The 14182-nt window shown below is 37.3% G+C and overlaps 1 protein-coding gene across 1 annotated transcript; it reads left to right on the top strand.

Annotated features, from left to right (window-relative positions):
- Window positions 1-1450: 1450 nt before the first annotated feature.
- Window positions 1451-3356, top strand: LOC5563676 (cholinesterase 2). The gene is made up of 3 exons (XM_001647925.3): window positions 1451-1964; window positions 2021-3048; window positions 3107-3356. Exons 1-3 carry the CDS (start codon window positions 1533-1535, stop codon window positions 3300-3302), a joined length of 1656 nt encoding a protein of 551 aa, XP_001647975.3. The 5' UTR covers window positions 1451-1532; the 3' UTR covers window positions 3303-3356.
- The last annotated feature ends 10826 nt before the right edge of the window (window positions 3357-14182 follow it).

Here is a 14182-nt window from a genome sequence, read left to right as displayed (position 1 = left end):
TGCAGGCTCTGTCCCAGTGAGGACGTAATGCCAAGAAGAAGAAGAAGCAAACTAGTTTGTACAGCATTTCAGAAACATACTCAGAGCAAATCTGGTAACCCTGAGAAAAAAAGACGGAGTATGGCAACCACAACGGAAACGGAAGACGACAGAATTTAATTATTGTACCTCTGAGAGAGTACGAAAAGACCCGTTGGCACTTGCCGAAATGGAGCCATTTCAATTTCAAATTCGAAGAAAACGACATGGAAAGCAAGTGCTACATCGCAATCAAACACAGTTCCCTCAATGTCACGACACAATGTCATCCTTGTCGCCTCCGATGTCGCCTTACTGGGAGTTTTATTTTTATTGTCCCTATTAGGAAGCGACCTGAATGGAACCAGCTGCACTTTTCGTCAACTATTCATACGAAAAAGTGCCACTGGTGCATAGTTTTTTCCTCCGAAACGAGATTGCACGCTTTTACCATTCCAATCCAAGGGCAGATGCTCCCAGGCAGCTGTATGTATTAAATTGCCACCCACCGAGAGAGACAGCAGCCGCCCAACAGATTCATTGTCAGAACAATAAGACCAAAGAGCATCCTGTCAGAGTGTCATCCATTGGAAACGGCAAAAATGATAAAACCTTTTGTAGGGGAACTAGGTTGAAAATGTGCCATCACAAAATCTCTTAGATGAAATTCGAGATTTAATTTGAGCATTTCATACGATTTAAACTCCTCTCACTGAAAAACATTCCCCGGTCTCCACATAAAAAAATAACTCAATGGCTGCTCAGAAACTATCGGTGAACTTTAAATAAGGCCACAATGACCTCTCTGTGACCTCCATTAGAATAAAGTTTGCAACGAAATTCACAGTCAAAATTGAGCATTTTCTAAGGGGGAGCATTTTCACCCTGTTTTCCCTTATTTGATCGAGTGGGCAGCAGATCCTGAATGGGGAAGAAGGAGGAAACTGTTCTGCCAATCCAGCTCACAAGACAGAAGCACCAAATCTGTTTCATAAGGAAGCAATTTTATTTTTTCGAAACCGTTTGACAAGCTTGAAACAAACAATATTCGATCCTGACGCTGGCTGTTGTTTCCACAAGCATACAAACGAGAATACGAGAGTGAGCGTGCTTTCAGGTCAAGCTGCTTGAAATTGAAGGGTGAGTCAGTGGGAAGATTTTTTTTTCGAAGGTGAGTAATTGAATTCATGTATTGTTACATCATTGATGTCGAGTAAAAATACGAATTGATTAAATTTTTCCAGGCCATCATTCAAACGTAAACAGTTTGAATCATTCCATCATTGAATGCATTTTAATCATTCCAATATGCAAATTTTTCCAGGCCATCATTCAAACGTAAACAGTTTGAATCATTCCATCATTGAATGCGTTTTAATAATTCCAATATGCAATTCAGCGAAGACTATTTTAGCGCCATGCCTTCTCGCCCTCGAACAGTGATAAGCCATGCATTCATTCGAAACGAATCTCTTGCGGAAGAGCCAGTCGTTATCAGTCGTCTGATTTGTAGAATGCACCCAGCTGCATTGGTCTTTGCAATTCTCAGCTGCGCAGTTCAGTCGGTGACACTCGAATGTGTTGTTCGCTTCTCAAAATCCGCTTCGGGAATAGGTATTCTAAAGAATACGTTCGAGAACTCGGAATACTGTGTATACCTTGGAATCCGCTATGGGACCTTTGGACGATTCCAGCCATCTCAACTACTTGAGCCTAAGGATCATCAAAATTATACAGCCCAAGGAAGTGTATGTCCCCAGTTGGATGATATTAACTACCCAACGCAGGTGCTTGGAGAAGAAGATTGCCTGTTCCTAAATGTGTATAGTCCAGAGGGCGCGAATGATACCTCATTGTTTGCAGTTTTAGTGTTCATCCATGGAGGTAGTTTCACCATAGGATCAGCTGGTTATGATGTCCATGGTGTCGATCTTCTAATTGGCAATGTTAGTTCATCTTTACATCAAAGTTGTCCTCTATCACAACTCAACTTTCTTTTCAGAACATCGTCATAGTCACCATAAATTACCGGCTGGACGTCTTGGGATTCCTACGATATCCAAAATTCAATATTACCGGAAACTATGGTCTACTCGATCAACGCACTGCCCTTCAGTGGGTTCGACAATACATAAACTGCTTCGGAGGCGACCCTAACAGAATAACCTTAATGGGTCACAGCGCAGGTGCTTCGTCCATCAACTACCATATGTACTCCGATCAATCCGCAGGTCTGTTCCACCAAGCCATTCTCCAGAGTGGGACCTTCCTGATGCCACACGCGTTCATATACGAACCGGAGAAATACGCCGAATTCTACTTTACACAGATGGGAGTTTCCACCCGAGATCAGCTGTTGGATCGTGACTTCCGCGATTACTTCTTCTTGAACGACACCTCTCGGATGCTGGGAACTGTTTTCGCCAGTATGCAGTTCCCCTGTTTCCTGCCAGCTGCCGACGGATTGTCCATCAGTGAATCGCCGCATCAGCTTATCCTGCAGAATATGTCTCGCAGTGATATTCCACTCTTGGTGGGAACGACATCGACAGAATTCTTGCTGCTGTTGGATTACGTGAAGGATTACTTTTCCTGGGATGAGAATTTTCCCAACAGGGATAACAAAACTGTACTGGAGTACGTCGAGGGAGTGATTCATGCGATGGCAGCTTACGCGAAAGAAACCGGACTTGTCACTGAGAAGGAGCAATTCTTCCGAGACCTGGCGAACTATGCCAACATGATTTTCCCAGCGGACAATTTTGTTGAAAAGATGCTGGCTTCAGAGCGAAAGTCTCCCATTTATCGATACCGGTTTGGATTTGAGGGTAAATTTGGTTGGTACAAGAATGAGTTCTATCGGACCAGAATGAACACTTCGCGACCGGGAGTTGTCCACGGAGATGATCTGGGCTACATATTTACACCGTACAATGTAAGGGAAGCACTGGAACAACCCGAGAACTATCGCAAGGAGTGGTACGTTCATAGGATGTTGGCGAAAGCAATAGCTTGTTTTGTAAAACATGGGTAAAGTTAATTAAGAGAAAAGGTTGCTGGACAAGTTTCACGGAAATTTAATTCACAGAAATCCATCCACGGAACACTTGCACTGGAAACCTGTAAATGCTGCTGGAGAGAACGTTGTGTACATAGGGGATGAAATGGTTAGCAAAACTGAAAACAATTCCCATTACATGGCTAACTTCTGGAAACGGATTCATGATTGCTACTACTATTATAGGTGTTCCCGTCTTGAAGCACCAATGGCAAAGGATGTTTAAAAATTTTGATTGTTCATCATTTTACACAATACAAACAGTACTTATTTATTCATAGTTCATATGCGTCTACTTTATTATCGTTTATCTTGTATCTTCTGTCTTCTAGCTTCTAGCTTCTAGCTTCTATCATCTAGTTTCTAGCTTTTAGCTTCTATATTCTAGCTTCTAGCTTCTATCTTTAATCTTCTAGTTTCTAGCTTCTAGCTTATATCTTCTACTTTCTAGCTTCTTGTTTCTGGCTTCTATCTTCTAGCTTCTATCTTCTAGCTCCTAGCTTCTTCAGGCTTTTATCTTCTATCTTCTGGTTTCAAGCTTCTAGCCTCTACCTTCTTGTTTCTAGCTTCTAGCTTCTCGCTTCCAGCTTCTTGCTTCCAGCTTCTAGCTTCCAGCTTCTAGCGTCTAGCTTCTAGCTTCTGGCTTTTATCTTCTTGTTTCTAGCTTCTAGCTTCTCGCTTCTAGCTTCTAGCTTCTGGATTTTATCTTCTAGCTTCTATCTTCTAGCTTCTATCTTCTAGCGTCTAGCTTCTTCAAGCTTTTATCTAATATCTTCTAGTTTCTAGTTTCTAGCTTCCATCTTCTAGTTTCTAGCTTCTAGCTTCTCTATTCTAGCTTCTAGTTTCTGGCATTTATTTTCTAGCTTCTATCTCCTAGCTTCTAGCTTCTAGCTTCTATTTTCTAGCATCTAGCTTCTTCAGGCTTTTATCTTCTATCTTCTAGTTTCTAGCTTCTAGCTTCTATCATCTAGTTTCTAGCTTTTAGCTTCTATATTCGAGCTTCTAGCTTCTATCTTTAATCTTCTAGTTTCTAACTTCTAGCTTATATCTTCTACTTTCTAGCTTCTTGCTTCTGGCTTCTATCTTCTAGCTTCTATCTTCTAGCTCCTAGCTTCTTCAGGCTTTTATCTTCTATCTTCTGGTTTCAAGCTTCTAGCCTCTACCTTCTTGTTTCTAGCTTCTAGCTTCTCGCTTCCAGCTTCTAGCTTCCAGCTTCTAGCGTCTAGCTTCTAGCTTCTGGCTTTTATCTTCTTGTTTCTAGCTTCTAGCTTCTCGCTTCCAGCTTCTAGCTTCTAGCTTCTGGATTTTATCTTCTAGCTTCTATCTTCTAGCTTCTATCTTCTAGCGTCTAGCTTCTTCAAGCTTTTATCTAATATCTTCTAGTTTCTAGTTTCTAGCTTCCATCTTCTAGTTTCTAGCTTCTAGCTTCTCTATTCTAGCTTCTAGTTTCTGGCATTTATTTTCTAGCTTCTATCTCCTAGCTTCTAGCTTCTAGCTTCTATTTTCTAGCTTCTAGCTTCTTCAGGCTTTTATCTTCTATCTTCTAGTTTCTAGCTTCTAGCTTCTATCATCTAGTTTCTAGCTTTTAGCTTCTATATTCTAGCTTCTAGCTTCTATCTTTTATCTTCTAGTTTCTAGCTTCTAGCTTATATCTTCTATTTTCTAGCTTCTAGCTTCTAGCTTTTATCTTCTAGCTTCAATCTTCTAGCTTCTAGCTTCTGGCTTTTAGCTTCTTTTAATAAAAATAAGGCGTTTTGACAAAGCCTAGCCTAGTTTGTTATAGATAACAATAATTCTATATAAATTGACGCTTATATTGTGCTGTTCGGTTTTCCAATCCCCATGGTTAGCTCATTAAACGTGGTAAAGATGGATAAATTATGGGTGAAATTATGAAAAAAAAATCTACGTGCTCGGCTGGGATTTGAACCCAGGACTAGACACATCACCAACTAAGCTACCAACTAAGCTACCGAGCCACTTGGTGACCCAATAACTTAGAAGGTCACAATTTTCGAATTCAAATCCCCACAGATCACGCATACCCTTTTCATGCCTTCTGCGCTCGAAGGCCTGAAAAGGGTCTGCGTTCTTGCGATTGTACCCCATTTGGTATAAAATCGTTTGGCATAAGGTCGTTTGGCATAAAGTCGTTTGGCATAATGGCCGTTTGGCATAATGATTACTCGTGATGGGTCTGGTGGAAGATCTCCTCGGAAAAATAATTTTCTTTACATACCAGAACATAGAGCATCTTTGAGCTTGTTGCGATATACAATAGCCTGGGACACGGATAGCTTAGCTTAGCTTAGCTTAGCTTAGGTCAAACTGACTACACATATCAATGGTTGCTATTCCGTGGTTGACTAAAGTCAGTGAAGATGCACAAAGAATCAACTAGAAGTTCGGCTGGGATTGGCCATAATCTTCTTCAGTGTGCATAATTCAGTGCCTCTATTTATACATGGTCAATAACGCCAACCTTTGCTATTTGGAGACCGTGTTTTCCTCTGCATCTCCACAAAGGTTACTGGGAGGGATGGTTGTTAATGGGGAGGATCTTTGAGTCACAGGATTCACTTTGATAAGCGATTAGACCATGATAAACGATTATTTGTTAACATGCTTAGGAATATAATATATTCAATTTACATGTAAAATTTCCAAATAGGAGTAAATAGTGAATAGAGACGAACCATTCAAAAGTTGTTGAACAAATAGCTTTACGCAACATTCCTACAGCTGTTAGGACGAAAGTATGTGTAACAATATTTTACTCAAATTGATAATATAAGTCGAATGGCTGGACCATCACATAATATTCTTATGCCAACACTTACAGTGGCGAACCATTCAAAGTGTTTTGAATAAAATGAACGCTTTGCAAGTCTATACTTCTAGCACAGACAAACAGACCGAACCATTCAAACCTTTTTTTTATAAAAATAAAGGTAAAAGGCAAGGGATTCTACATAGAAAAAAAAATGAATTAGAGTTTATGCCGACACTTACAGTGGCGAACCATTCATAGTTTGTTGAATAATCATATTTATATAACCACGTTGTAACGATTAAATGTGCGGTCATACATATTCTATAGATTTGAAAAAAAGCATGAAACGAGCTCACCAATTGATCCTTCCTCCTTGATTGAGCAGCCACAATTTTCAGCTTTTTTTGAAGCATGCATACTAACTGAGAAACGCGAATCTTTTTTCGCACTCGCGCCACGCGGACCGAAAACAATTGGTCTTGATTCCATCGCTCGCCCTGCAAGAGCATGCTATGGAATCGAAAGACCACACACTACTAACGCGAATCTCTTTTCGCACTCGCACCACGCGGACCGAAAACGATTGGTCTTGATTCCATCGCTCGCCCTGCAAGAGCATGCCATGGAATCGAAAGACCACACACTCTATACATATACAATACATATTTGAAAATATTAAACTGGCAAAGAAAGTTCGCTGCTATTAATAAAGGTAACGCTCATAGAATATTTCGCTGCAGATAAAGTTCTGTCCCAGTTTACGTACATGAAGGAAATTCCTTGATAAAAGAAGGGAAAATTTATTTGTAAATAATTAAAAGCTCTAATCCAAAGATCTATTAATGCAGCATAATGCAAAAATAGCCTATATACGAGAGCAGATTATTTTTAGCCTCAAATGAAAAAAAAAATTAGAGAAAATATTTGTGACAAAACTTTTCAACGATTCCATAATTTTTAATATTGGAAGTGAACATCAAAAACACCGTCTATTATTGAAAGAAGAGAAAATTTGTGATTGAAAGAATATTTTTTCCAGCATATCTCGAAAGAAGATCACATTTCACCACCCTGAAATGTATTAAGTTACGACATTTATGAGTGCTAAAACTTTTCGGGGACACGGGATATTCGGGGAACTGGCATTCGGAGAACTGGCGTTCGGGAACCGATTTTCGGGGAACCGATATTGGGGAACAAGTAGCACAACACATTGAAGTAACTGCAGTAATCGATTTCTCTTTTCGCTGATAACTTGAGCTGATCAATGTTAGCGGTTGCCGCCCTTTTGTCAGTTGGAAACAAAAAATATTGAAAAAAAAAAAAAGAATATAGCTCCAAAGAACAGCCTATGTTAGAAGAAGGTAAAATTTATTTTAATTTTAAATCAACAGTTTTTATCCCTATAATTATAATTACATCATATTTAGAATTAAAAAAAAAAACATAAAACGTTTGAAAGAAGGGTAAATTTGTGCCAAATATATCAAAATCTTTAGTGCTAAAATTTATTCCAATAGCGAAACTCAAAAGAAGTATTACTATTTGAAAGAAGAGTAATTTCTGGTTTAACCCATATCCGCCCAGCGTCCTAAAAATAGGACAGAAGCACCGAACGCCCAGCGTCCTATAAATAGGACAGTACTTGTAGAGCAAATATCTTGAAAATAAAGAGGTTTAGGAGAAAACTGTCTTCTGCAAAGTTGATCACAGGACTACTGACTTCCACTTGGTATCTATTTTAATTCAGAATTAACTCACCAGGTGGCGCACAGACGCCAACAAATGTCGCATATATAAGCAACATATTAAACAACTTTCCAGCGTACAAATATTTGCTTCGTTTATATCTCAGTCCAGCGATGAGATACAAAAATGGTGTCTTCGACAAAGTTCAATAACTAAATAATACCTATTCACATAGAACCTTACAAATTCGGAAAACACTCCTAAGATGGCGCTAGTGAGCCAAAACTTTATTTGCTTATATCTTAGCCTAGTTATGAGATACAAAAATGGTGTCTTCGACAAAGTTGAACAACTGAATATCACCTAGTCGCATAGAACCTTATAAATTCGGAAAACACTCCCAAGATGGCGCTAGTGAGCCAAAACTTTATTTGCTTATATCTTAGTCCAGTTATGAGATACAAAATTGGTGTCTTGGATAAAGTTGATCAACTAAATTAGATCTATTCACGTAAAACCTTATTTGTTCGGAAAACACTCAAAAAATGGCGCTAATGGTCGAACATTTTGATTGTTTATATCTCAGTTCAGTGATGATATACAACGTCGGTGTCTTCGACAAATGTGTTTAACTGAATGAGATCTAGTCATCCGAAAACTTATTAGTTGGGAAAACACTGCTAGTGAGCAGAGATTTTATTTGCTTGTATCTCAGTCCAGTTATGAGATACAAAATTGATGTCTTCGACAAAGTTGATCAACTAAATGAGACATATTCGCCTAAAACGTTTTTAGTTCGGAATACTCTCAAAAGATGGCGCTAGCGATCGAACATTTTGATTGTTTATATCTTAGTTTAGTGATGAGATACAACATTGGTGTCTTCGACAAATGTGTTCAACTGAATGAGATCTATTCGCCCGAAAACTTATTAGTTTGGAAAACATTCACTAGATTGCGCTAGTCGGCAAATATTGCATTTGCTTGCATTTCAGTTCTGTTATGAGATACAAAATTGTTGTCTTCGACAATGTTGAACAACTAAATGATACTTAGTCACATAAGACCTTATAACACTCACAAGATGGCGCTAGTGGGCAAAGATTTTATTAGCTAATATCTAAGTCAAGTGATTAGGTACAAAGTTTGTGTCATGGACAATTTTGAACAACTAAATGAATCCTATTCGCCTTAAACCATATTAGTTCGGAAAACACTCACAAGGTGGCGCTAGTGGTCAAACATTTGATTTTTTTTTATATCATTCCAGCGATAGGACTGACAAAAATCGAACTCTCGAATTTGGTATCTTCGTCAAAAGTGTTCAGCTGAATGGGATCCCAAGTAACACCGAGAACATAAATCCAAATTTAAAAATACACAGTTTGTCCTACAATGATTGCTAGAAAGTTTTTGAAACATGTCATGTCTCACGTAAGTCGCTATTTTGTTTTGTTAAACCTTTCAATATTGAACTTGAATGGAGATGTTCTACTAAGGCATATAATTTGTTTTGCCATACAAATCTACCATTTTGCTGAAAATGTTCTAATTACGTTTACTATGTTTCAACCATATTATGTTTTATATTTGTCTTCTTATGTTTATCAAAACATGTGTTTGGTTATATGTCTTATTTCGGTTGTTTTAGACATGTACGACAAATAAACAGTCTCAATATGTCATATTCATGTTAAATGTTTGTCATAATATATAATCTTTTCAAACATGTTCTGAATAAACAAATTATATTTATTTTCAGTCAAATATAAGTTTTTCTAGTTGTCTATAAAACAAATGCAACAATAGTGACATTTAATACTTTTGATAGCATGGATAATGCACTGTTGGCTAAGAAATTCGCCATATGGTGTTCGCTGAATACTTTTAAGCAAATGTTTTGAGTAAATTACTATTTTTAAGGTATGCTCTATATACCGATTTATCAATTTATATGAATGAATACAGTGTGGTGGTTGTTTGCCACTGTTTAGTACGAAAAAGGTTTAATGGAATTACTTAACTTGCTTCCAGTTGTGTTCATGCAGGGCTTACGTGTTTTTGTGAAAAATTGTAGGAAAAACATATAAATACTTAGAAAATTCTCAATAGTCATTTGGTATAGGAGTTTTCCGTTAACAAAATTGTAACTTAAAGTTTGCCGGAATAGTTTTTGGTAATAACCTGATTAGACTATTTTATTTCGGGTACAAATCAACAACGGTTCGTGAGATTTGAAAAGCAACTTCCATGCTATAACTTCCATTCATGCTGTCATAGTCAAGTGATTTATCAAACTTATATCACACTGTAAATTTATGATCACACTAGTTGTCCCTGGAAACTTTTCACTGCCTGGCACAATGGCAAATGATTGGCAATGAAATTTTTGTCTTTTCCCAAAACACTCGTCATGCAGTGTGTCTAAGGGGACCATCTTTAATTTTTGAATTTAATTTTGAATATTTACCATAACGATGAGATTTTTGTTCTGAAGCTTTGAAAAAAGTAATAATAGTTCAGTAAAAGTTTAGTGTATTAGTAGAAAACAAAATAATGAACTAATTTGCAAAATGTGGTGATTCCTTTTTGGAAATATTTACTTGGCTTGATGTCGAAAAATGTATATTGAACGATTTATAAGGGCGAATTGATTTTATCGAAGCAAAAGTGAATATTTCACCATAATTTTTGATTCGCATATTAATTTAGTGTTAAATAACAGTTATCAATCAATAACAGTTATGCAATCAAAAATGAAGGCTTGTCAATGTTTGCACTTTGACATTTCCCGACCAGAACTACATAACAAAATTATAACACATTCCTATCAGCAGCAGTTATAAATAACAGAAGTTGATTAAATGTTGTTATCAAGATGGCTTTGTTCTCAACTTGTTATACTTTTAAGTAACACATTTATAACAACATTTGTTATATTTTCGACATCGCATTTATAAGTTTGTTGCAAATAACATCAGATGTCATAAACAGCAACATAGTTTGCAATGATTTTGTTATTTTGTAACATCCTTGCAACACATTCTGTAATAATTTTGATATAATTGTAACAGGGTTTGTTATATTTTAGTTTAATTTGGTATACATTTTGTTAGAATTTTTGTTATTTTAACTACTAACGGTACATGTTTTATAACAACTGGTGATATAAAAAAATCGTATCAGGGGAACACATTATGTTATAATCTTGTTTCTTCCGTCTGGTCGGGTTTTCATTGTCGACCATCCAATGCATTTCCACTACCAAATGTTCTCAGTATTTTGTTGTGTTAATGGTTTGTTGGACAAAGTATAATACATATTATGTATACCTAAACCCATATGATACATAATTTTGACAACAAAAATATGTTGCACAAGCTCCACCTTCTGCGCTTTTCCAGTCATATATAAGTATGAATTCCAGTTTTTTCGCTATGAAACAGAACATTCTCATTAGTCATTTTGAAGTCATTGTGATTTATATGAGACATGTTGTGTAACTTGGGATCTATTCGCCCAGAAACATAGTAATTTGGAAGATTCTCCCAAGGTGGCGCTAGTAGACAAACACATTATTTGATTCTAGAGATTGGATACATAGTTAGTGTTTTTGGCAAAGTTGGAGAACTGAATGAGACCTATTTGCCTGGAAACTTATTACTTTGGAAATCACCTAAATGTCACTACGGGGCACACATTTTTTTCGCTCATATATCAGTCCACTGATTAAATCCAAAGTAAGCTATTCGCCTAAAACCTTCTTAGTTCGGAAGTCATTGAAGTCCATTGATGAAAAATTTGGTATCTTCGAAAACGATGATCAACTAAAGGAGATATTTTCGCAAAAAAAAAACATATTAGCTGGGAATTGCTTTTATGTGCGAAACATCAAGGAAACAATCTATAAGAAATTGGTCTGCCTAGATCAAAACAATGGATACTTACTATCGATTAGAGCAACAATCGCTTATTTCGGATGCAATGCTCCTTACATTTTTAGATGAACCTTGACACCATTTAGATCCTTTGATCTTTTGAAGGGAGTGAAGAACGAAAAACCCGACAAATTGACTTATCCATCCATGAACTGAACTCCAATGAAGGGTGGCTGTCAAATGAGAGTAAAATTGAATAGCCGCCAACCTAAGTCCAGAACCAGTTTTATGACTTAAACGTGGAAAAGTAAAAATTATTATTCGCAAAATTACAGGTAATAAATGCGCTTGAAAGATATTGTTTGCAAGCAGTTATTTACTATGCGCTACTGCAGTGCGTTGTTGCCAATTTAATCAGAAAATTCTACTTAATTGCCAAAATGAATGTTTTCGAGAAAATTGATTACGCCTTCGCCATTTTTTGGTCGTTGTTTTGTATGGCTGTTTACCTTTTAGAACCAGCGACGCGTTGAGGTAGCAGTACAGAGCCTTCCTTGCTGAACTCACTCGGGCCAAGAATTATGACATTTGAGCGAGCACACTTCCGTATGCTCCCCAGGTATTCTGGCCAGCTCTAGTGTCAAAAATCTTGGACCGCGTTCTATCGGTGAATAAGACTATATGCATCAGTGATGCAATAACTTAAACGTTATAGCCGAATAATGTTGGCTTGAAATATTCACATCTGTAAAGCATGTAATAGTTGGAGTCCAATATTTGACTGTCATTGGACTGAAGGACTAACTTTTGATCAGCACTAACGAAATTCTGATATTGCCAAATATAAATTTCGATCACTGTCAGATCAGAGTCACATTGTATACTAATAACTTGAACCAGAAAAAATATTTTGATAGTTATGTTTCCATTATCAGCTGGCAAGTTTTATATAATCTTTTTGAAGACTATTCTGAAACATCTGTAGGTTTTTTTCTAAATCAAAATATTTGATGTAAGATTTTATTTTGTTTTTGGTATAAATGGCTTAAGTGTGCATTATTGTACATGTACATGTATGGAAATGTATGTATGTCTGTATCTTACTTACGTGGTAGAGCAGAAAATTGAATTGAAGTCACTAAATGATTTAGTTCTGGCATGCACCTTTCGCCACTGAAATTTTTATTCTGTATGTTGCAATTTCTTTATCAGGGTACGTCCATAAATTACGTCACGCAAAGTTTTGCCATATTCATCCTCCTCAATTTTCCTCTGTATCACACTTTCCAATTTTTATATGAGTAGTCACGTTTCATTGTAACCCCCTCCTTCCTCTTTTATACGTGACGTAATTTATGAATTACCCCTCACCAGCAGTTTTTTCCAACTTGTTTACATTGTAATGGGTCGAACTGCATGAAAATATATTTGATTAATCTCGAAAATAAACTTATAGAACAGCTAGATATGGACGACACACTTTCAAGAATTTTTTTGGATCCCCACCATAGACTTGACATTTTTTGGTGAAATAAGGTTCAATTTATGGGAATACGACTATGCGTAACAAAAACGGAGCTGAATTCCAATTGTGAGATACCTTGGGCGTTAACGGGTTAATAATAAAATACTATTGGCAATAACTTTCTTTAAATGCTATAGTTTATTCAAGAGCATATGATTGTTGAAAAAAGCGTCATTTTGCATCAATTGGCTACAGCCTGATGTCATTAAAAATATTCAATAGAAACGTGAAAACGAATGTCATCTTAAGAAATTTTTGGTTTGAGATTCATAATGCCAAACGACCATTATGCCAAATGACCTACCACCGTTCTTGCAACCGGATCAGAGACCAATACTATTTCTGCAGAGTTGCTGTTTGCTATTTCTGCAATATATTCTATTCGTTGTATCGTTCTAATTTTTATCACTTTCTGATTTCTGGGTTTGGCGAACTTGTCCTAACCGGCTATCAAGAACCGTTTTCTTGCACATCGCCAAAGAACGCCATCACAATCATCCGAATCACTCGTGTTACTCGAACTCGGGAGTAGGGCTTTGCAAATATCGATATTATCGATAGTATCGATATTATCGGATCGATTTTATCGATACAATATCCGATATTTTTCGATAACAATAATACTATTATCGATCCGATATCTGGTCAGTTTCCCGTGAAAACCATTCTCGTCCATAATGTTCCATAGCTCTTCGTGGTCGATGGTATCATAGGCCGCTTTGAAATCGATGAATAGGTGGTGCGTAGGAACTTGATATTTGCGACACTTTTGAAGGATCTGCCACAACAAAAAGATTTGGTTCGTTGTCAATCCTCTGCCTACGAAACCGGCTTGATAACATCCCATAAATCTGCTTGGTATCGGCGATACACTGCGGAAGATGATCTAGGAAAGCACTTTATAGGCTGCGTTAATGACTGTGATCCCTCGATAGTTCTCACATTCTAACTGTTTACCCTTTTTGTACATTGGGCATATCAATCCCTTCTTCTACTCCTCCGGTTGCTGTTCTGATCCAGGATCCTGGCTATCAATCGGTGCAGACAAGTTGTTAACCTGCCCGGGCCCATTTTTATAAGTTCCCCTCCAATAGCATCCTTCCCGGCTGCTTTGTTGCTCTTGAGCTGATTAATAGCTTGCTTAACTTCACCTATAGTTGGAGTTGGCACGTCTCACACTGGGGCAGATCGCTGTTTTCGACGGCCAAAACCTCTAGTACTCTGGATATGCACCCTAGAGG

The sequence above is a fragment of the Aedes aegypti genome, chromosome 3 (assembly GCF_002204515.2).
Source record: "Aedes aegypti strain LVP_AGWG chromosome 3, AaegL5.0 Primary Assembly, whole genome shotgun sequence".
Taxonomy (NCBI): Eukaryota; Metazoa; Arthropoda; class Insecta; order Diptera; family Culicidae; genus Aedes; species Aedes aegypti.
The sequence above is the reverse complement of the archived record's forward strand: the minus strand, read 5'-3'. Positions and strand labels throughout refer to the sequence as shown.

What these genes read in the sequence shown, in the direction of transcription:
- LOC5563676 (XM_001647925.3), top strand. Translation starts at nt 1,533, where the DNA reads ATGCACCCAGCTGCATTGGTCTTTGCAATTCTCAGCTGCGCAGTTCAG. An exon ending in TCGATCTTCTAATTGGCAAT is followed by an intron (nt 1,965 to 2,020) that starts GTTAGTTCATCT and finishes CTTTCTTTTCAG; the next exon opens with AACATCGTCATAGTCACCAT. An exon ending in GCTTGTTTTGTAAAACATGG is followed by an intron (nt 3,049 to 3,106) that starts GTAAAGTTAATT and finishes TTTAATTCACAG; the next exon opens with AAATCCATCCACGGAACACT.